The sequence below is a fragment of the Castor canadensis genome, chromosome 8 (assembly GCF_047511655.1).
Source record: "Castor canadensis chromosome 8, mCasCan1.hap1v2, whole genome shotgun sequence".
NCBI lineage: Eukaryota > Metazoa > Chordata > Mammalia > Rodentia > Castoridae > Castor > Castor canadensis.
Window position 1 is genome coordinate 26,702,578 of NC_133393.1, and position 7,992 is coordinate 26,710,569.

The 7,992-nt window shown below is 34.1% G+C and overlaps 1 protein-coding gene across 1 annotated transcript; it reads left to right on the plus strand.

Moving 5' to 3' along the window:
- Positions 1–5,332: 5,332 nt before the first annotated feature.
- LOC109680063 (olfactory receptor 12D3-like) lies at positions 5,333–6,271 on the plus strand. Its single transcript, XM_020155057.1, has one exon. The coding sequence runs from the start codon at positions 5,333–5,335 to the stop codon at positions 6,269–6,271; it is 939 nt and encodes a 312-aa protein (XP_020010646.1).
- The last annotated feature ends 1,721 nt before the right edge of the window (positions 6,272–7,992 follow it).

A 7,992-nucleotide genomic window follows, 5' to 3' on the forward strand; every position in this document is an offset into this window, starting at 1 on the left:
TAATGATCTTACACTGAAATGTAGTAGGCAAATATGAAAATTCTACCTGTAAAAATGAATGACATAGTGCCTTAGAATTGATGAAACTTTCACATATTATGCCTTTTGATTTTTTTACTTTCTGAGAATTATGGATGGCAAGTATACTCTTTGTTTTTTAGATGACAAATTAGGGGCCATTATTTACTCCAAATCTCATCATTCATAAATTAGATAACTGGGAGCAATATTGTGGTTGCTCAGTCTGATCCTTTGTTTTATAGCCATATCTTCTTGCATAATACTGTTCAGCTAAGTTTTAAAGAAAACTATTTTATTTATTTTTGGAATATATTATATATGAATATGGTATAAAATTCAAAATATACCAAAGGAAGTATAATATTTCTTTTGCCTTTGCCTATTTGCCATTCAGAGGTAGTCAGCTTGCTCCTCTTCCTAGAAACTAGAACCACTACTGGTTTCTTTTGTATATTCAGAGATACTCTGCCTACAGAAGAAAATTTTGAACAGAAATCTTAGCACAGTAATCATATTTTACTGTATCTTACTTTATCATTTATTAAGTCATCTTGGAATTCATGATTAATATCTCTATATGTGTGTATCTGTAAGTATACATATATAAAGATTGTGTGTCTATATAAATATGTGTGATTTGTGCACTTTTCTATATTTATCTGCTAGTTATTGTTTGTACCCTTTTATTTGGGTGTGTTTATATATGCACATGTATTACTTTAAATCTGCATACTTCCTTATATAGATGCAATAATTTATCTACTCCTTACTTTGGATATTTAGATTCTTTCCAAATGTTTATTGTTAAAATAGTCAAGTAAACATTATGGTACATATGTAATCTTCAACACATTGAAGAATATCTTCAAATAAATTGTAGTCATAATGCATATGATTAAAAATTTTCAATTTTGATAGTTGTTGAAAAATTACTCTCTGCTATTTAGAGAGGTATTACTATTTTAACAGCTTAAACTTCCATCATGAGAAATTCCTATTTAACCATTCTCAAGCAAATACTATTTATTTTTAGATAGTTTGAAGTTTGTAAAATATATGATTTACTATTTCAATTGAAATTTTTATTCACAATCAGTTGTAAGAAAAAAATACAGAAGATGCTGTGTTTCCTTTACTTTCAATTATAACACAATATTACAACCAGTTTATTGTCTCCCCAGTTTTACTTTTACTCATTTGTGGGTTTTTTTTTGTGTGTGTTTATTTAGTTTTTCACAATTTTATTTAGTTTTCCTGTGTCTAGCACCATAGTCAAAATACAGAATAGTTTCTCCACCACAAGGTTCTTTCTTGTTACCTTTTTAATAATCATACCTGCTTCTCTCCTGCCCCTTCTCATACATCATTCTTCAACCACAGGTAACTGTTAATCTAGTCCCATTTCTATTTTTTTCCATTTCAAAAAATAAGTAGTCATAAAGCATATAATATTTTGAGAGCGATTTAAGAAAATTTAGCAAATTCCTTGAGATTTAATCAAATTGTTCATTCCTTTTTATTGCTGAATTGTATTCCATGGTATGGATATACCACATTTTCTTTAACCATTCATTTATGAAGGACTTTTGGACTATTTCCAGTATTTGAATATCATGAATAAAGATTCTATAAACTCTCTTGTACAAGTTTTGTGTGAATATACATTTTCATCTTTCTGGCATAAATCCCTAAGTGTGAACTTGTTGGGTAATATGATAAATCTGTGTTTAATTTTATAAAAAATCTGCCACACTTTCTCAGCAGGGCTGAATGATGTTTCATCTCGACTAATGTTAAAACTTTGTGAAGCAGCTTCTCTGCATCTTGCTACGTGTTGTTGTTACTATCTTTATTTTAACCATTCTGATGGATGTGTTGCATTACCTTACTGTGGGTTTAATTTACTTTGTACTGTCAAAAACCAATGTAGAACATCTTTTCATATGTTGGATTGTCACTCATACATCATTTTATGTTCACATATATTCATGCCTTTTGCCAACTTTCACTGGATTTCTTGTGTTTTTATACTGTTGAGTTTTGAGATTTACCCTGAATATGTTATTTGGAAATATTTTCTCTCAGTCTGCAGCTTGTGTCCTTCCATCATTTTATTTGAGTCTTTGGAAGAGCTTGTTTGCTTTTTGTGATGAGAACAGTGTTTAAAATGATAAACTCTGTGAACACTTTGCCTAGCTCTAGATCTTGAAGATTTCTCCTATGTTTTCTAAAATTTTATATGTAGTTCTTCGTTTTAAGTATGTCCATGATTAATTTGTGTTAGTTTTTATTCATAAAGTTCAATTTAAGTTGACTTTAATTTTTCTTTTAGTTTATGACTACCCAATTTCTCCCATACCATTTGTGTCACTATTGTATTAATTAATTTTTAAGTATTAAATTACCCTTGCATCCCTAAATACATTTCATTTGGGAGTAATTTATTTTCCTTTTAGATATTCATGGTGCAGTGAGCAGTTTTCCTTTCCAGTATCTTTCTCAATCATAGGTATCAAGGCTATCCTATTCTTAAGAAAGAAATTGAGAAGTGTGAACTTTTTCTTTCTTTGGAAGAATTTGTGCAACTGGCTATTATTTCTCCCTTTGTTTTTTGGTGGAATTCCCATTAAATCTTGGAATTGGTGCAAGCTTTTTGGAAAGATTTTAAATAACTCCTCCTGCTTCCTATACAGGTATCAACAATTAAAATTTTCTTTCTTTTACTCACATTTCTGTGAGTTACTTTGGAATTGGGGTAATTTGTTAATTTCATCTAAATTGTCATATTTATTGACAAAATATGTTTATAATGACATCTTAAAATTTTTTGAGATTGATAGCATCTGTAATGATACTACCTTTTCATTTGGTAATCTATGTCTTACTGAGTTTGTTACTTTCATAATCGTTTCTCTTATTTATGTTTTACTGTTGTGCTGGGTGGGGATACATTGTGGCATTTCCAAAAGTTCCTACAATATATCAAATATATCATACTTGAATTCACCCCCTCCACCATTTTCCAGTAATGGATTCAGCTTTGTTGAATTTTCTCTTTTATACTTTTGTCTTCCATTTTAATAATTCCTGTTAGTATTTTTGTTAATTATACCTACTTTCTCCAAGTTTGAGTTTCTATCACTCATTTATTTGTTTATTTAGCTTTTTGAATGAACATTTTGTTGTTTTTATAAAGTCTTATTTTTAAATTAACACCTAATAATTGCACATATTTATGTGGTACAATGTGATGCCTTGATACATTTTATAATGATCAAATCAGGGCAATTAGCATATCTATCACCTCAGATACTTATCATTTCTTTGAGGTTTTAAAATAATTCTTCCTTGCTAATATTTGAATTTAGGGCCAACAATTTTTCTGTTTGCTCATTTAGCTAGCTGCAAGCCAAAAGTTTTGATATGTCCTGTATTCCTAATAATTCAATTCTTTAAAAATTTCTGTTTAGACTTCTCTTGTTATTAATGAATTACTTAGTATGTATTCTTAATTTGAAGGATTTAGCGAGATTTTTAGAACTCTTTTTCTTGTTTTCTAATTCACCATGACCAAGTCAAGAATGGTTCAGTCTTTTGAAACTTAAAAAAGTCTCAGCCTATGCTTGATTTTGTAAGTGTTCAATGTATACTTAACAATAATGTGAATTCTTTTCTTGTTGAGTTCAGTGTTCTATATGTATTAACTAAATTTAATTATGCTGGCTAAGATTTTTATATCCTTAGTGACTTTGTGGTTAAAGAGATATACTAAAACTTCTCATCATAATTGTGGATTTGACTATTTGTTCTTTACTTTTGACAACTTTTATAGCTTTTTATTGGGAGTTTAAATTGGACTATGATATTCTGGATTGGTTATTAGCATGGGAATGTTAGTGTGAATGGGTGATGTGAGAAGAGTGTCCTGGGTACTTTTTCCAGTTCCTCAGTTCCAGGGTTCCCTTTTCAGTTGAAACGGCAGTTTTCTTTTAGAAATGGCAGTTTCCTTTGTGCTTTTTTCTCTCTGTCTCCCTCAGTATTTATGCTGTGCCCTGTCCTGTTCCTTCCAACACCCCCTCCAACACCCCATAGAAATTCCCACTCACTAAGGGGCACTCTCCTGGGCTGAAATGGAGTATTCTCAAAGTTTTCTTACTCCTAAAACCTACCACTATTTCAAGGTTATCTCAGCTATACCCACGGCCCCACTGCCACACTGCAGCCTTGTGACTTCTAATGCAAATTATGCTGTTTTCCCCTCTATTTATACAATATTTGTGGTTTGTGAGGTTTTATGTCTCTGAGATTCACTGAAGGTTTAGGTTGTCATGTATTGCTGTGCTGTGGAGTTTTTTTCAATTTCCTTTTGTTTTTATTATATTATTGTACTAGGGATACATTGTGACATTTACAAAAGTTCTTATAATATATCATAGTTGAATTCTCCCCCTCCATCATTGTCATTTATCTCTCCCTTTCCCTGTTCCTAGAATAATTTCATCATATCTCATCTTTCCATTTTCATGCATGAATACATATTATTTCCACTACACTTAGCCTCCATCACCATTTCCTTATATCTACCCCCTTCCCACTGGTACCAACTCCCAGACAGGAACTGTTTTATCTTCCTGTTCTCTATTTTTGAAAGAAGCCATTTTTGTTTGTTTAAGATAGCTCTACAGGTGATTCCTTGTGACATTTCCATGTATATATTTATTATAACGCAAATTGGTTCATGCTCTCTGTTTTTCTCCTTTCTACCTTAGTCTCCTTCTTATGGTGATTTCAGTAGGTTTAAAATTCTATGTTTATTTTTGTACAGAAAGTACGTCACCAATATTCACCTTCTTAGCCTCCTTCGTTTACTCTCCCTCTCTCTTAAGTGACCTCCCCTAAGTGTAACCTGTTTTTCATAATATTGCTTATATTTGTGTTGTGTCTAACTCCCATATAGGAGAGAAAATATGCAGCCCTTGTCTTTCTGAGCGTGGCTTACTTCACTTAACATGATGTCCTCCAATTGCATCAATTTGCATGTTTGGAAAAATGGAGAAATCCCTACTAGACTTCATCTGTATGACTGCCAGAACTTAAAACCACAAGTTGAACAAGTATTCATGTGTTCATATGTTTAAATTTGACTAATCCCTAGTTCCAGTGGTACACACGAGGTTCTGGTCAGGTCCTACATATCACACTTCAAAAAATGCCATTTCTCTATTCCTGGTTTATTCATAATATGCTCACAATGTAAAATTTAGAGCTCAGAAAATATGCCTCATTGCTATTATGTTTGCTCCTCAAGGTAATGGAGAATGTCACCACAGTGAATAAGTTTCATTTACTCGGCCTGACCAGTGCCCCTGAGCTGCAGCCTTTCTTCTTTTTGATGTTCTTAATTGTTTACTTGATAAACTTGGTTGGAAATGGAGCTATATTAATGATTGTTATTTTGGAACCCAGACTCCACTCCCCTATGTATTTTTTTCTGGGAAATCTTTCTTGTCTGGATATTTGTTATTCTTCAGTGACACTTCCCAAAGTGCTTGTAAACCTTCTCTCCATTCACAGAACAATATCTTTCCTTGGCTGCATCATTCAGTTACACTTCTTCCACTTTCTGGGAAGTACAGAGGCCATCTTGCTGGCTGTTATGGCCTTTGACCGTTTTGTAGCCATCTGCAACCCACTTCGCTACACTGTCATCATGAATTCCCAGCTGTGTGTTCTGCTGGCTGCCATGGCCTGGATCACCAGCTTCTTCTATGCTCTCATGCATTCTGTCATGACTGCACGCCTGAACTTTTGCCATTCCCAGCAACTCAGTCACTTCTTCTGCGATGTCAAGCCCCTCTTGGAACTAGCCTGTAGCAACACGCTACTCAATCAGCATCTCCTTTCTGTTGTCACTGGCAGCATATCCATGGGAGCTTTCTTCCTCACGCTCCTCTCCTATTTCTATATTATTGGCTTCCTTATGTTCAAGAATTGGTCCTGCAGAATACTCCAGAGGGCTCTGTCCACTTGTGCTTCCCATTTTATGGTAGTGTGTCTTTTCTATGGACCTGTGGGCTTTACATACATTCGCCCTGCCTCAGCCACCTCCATGAGTGAGGACCGGATGGTAGCTATCATTTACAGCGCAGTCACCCCAGTGCTAAATCCACTAATATACACACTTAGAAATAAAGAAGTGATGTTGGCTCTGAAGAAAATCTTTGGGAAGAAGTTGTTTAAAATCTGCTAGAGCACCATGAGGACTGACTATGCTTATTCATGACCTGCATTGTGACTTTCATTACTTTACTGTAATACTTGATTAGTTTAATTGATTTTTGTTTTTCTCTTAGAAATTTTGAGCATTTATTATAACAGGGAGTACAGTAGGTTCAAGAAATACAGGAATGAGCAAATTTAACAATCTCATGAATTTTATCTTTTAGTGTGGTGGGAGAGTGCACAATAAAAAAAAATCCACAGCACAAATATCAGGATCATTAATTGCTATGAGAACTAAAACATGGTAGCAAGGATTAGAAGAAAGTGAGTAGGTACCAAATAGCCAATAAAGAATTTGTTTGGTTTTTGTCCTGAGTTCCTGGAATGGAATTGCTAAAACCCAAAAGTGTCCTTGTCATTCATGAGCCATTTGGATCACATGTGAGTTTATGTCCAAGACATGAGTCATGGTGGGATCCAAGATAGACTCAGGATGGTGGGGCGGATTGGGTGGCGATCTTGCCAGAAAGACTAAACATGTGATTACAGGTTTTTGGCTTTGAGTCTTTTTAAAATTGTCATGCTGGGTGGGGATACGTTGTGACATTTACAAAAGTACTTATAATGTATCAGATATATCATACTTGAATTCACCCTCTCCATCATTCTCCTTTATTCTCCCCTCCCCTATGGCTTTGAGTCTTGCTATTAGTTGCCTGACCTTCAGGAGGGAGGAGGCTAGATATTGAGTTTAGCTACATGGCCAATAATTAAATCAATTATGACTGTGTGAAGAAGCCTCAGTAGCAGCTTGGTGACAAAGCTCAGGTGAGCTTCCTTAGTTGGCAATACTGCCCATTTTCTGGACATAAGTGTGTTGGGAGGGATATATACCTTGAAGACAAAAGAGCTCTTTTTTCAGTTTTTAACTTATAATTTATTTCAATCATAGAGTTAAAAGTTCTACTTTTAAATTCTACAATCTATTAAAGATTGACAGTGGGTAAAAGGACTGGGTTCAGGTGTGGAGCCCTATAAACTGTGGGGCCAGACTTTGGAGGTGGTGGTAAGTGCAGAATTGAGTTTCAATTCTGGATTCTCCCTTACTAGCTGTGAGACTTTAGGCAAGCTATTTATTTATTTGTTTGTTTTTAATAGCAAAAGTAATAGTAAAACTTATTAGGAAAGGAATTTAGTATAACGGGATACAAGTGGGAAGAAATGGGAAAAAAGGGAAAAATATTTCTTACTCCCCATGCGGAAAATGGGAGTAGAGACTCCTGGTAAAGCTATTGTTTTTTAAGACAAAGGAGCTTTGTGTTTGGGACTACATAGATCTTGCCCTATGTGTCTCTTTGGCTGGCTGTAATGTATATCTTGTTCTATAAAAAACTGTAATCATATGTACAATACTTTTCTGTACATATGATTATAAGTCATTCCTGCAATAAACCTGAGGATATGCTAAGAATGCCTAAATTTGTATCCAGAAGTCAAAAGTGAAGGTGACTACTTATGACCTCTAAACTTGCAGATGATATGTAGAGTAAGGACTGTCTTGTGGAGGACTAAACCTGTAATCTGTGAAATTCAGTCTAATTACTTTTGTATCCTCTCTCTCTCTCTTTCTCACACACACACACACACACACACACACACACACACACACACACACACAACTATCTAAATTCTTTTATAACTTCTAAGTGGTTATGACAATATGATGAAGATGTTAGCTTTCTAGCACCA

What these genes read in the sequence shown, in the direction of transcription:
- LOC109680063 (XM_020155057.1), top strand. Translation starts at nt 5,333, where the DNA reads ATGGAGAATGTCACCACAGTGAATAAGTTTCATTTACTCGGCCTGACC.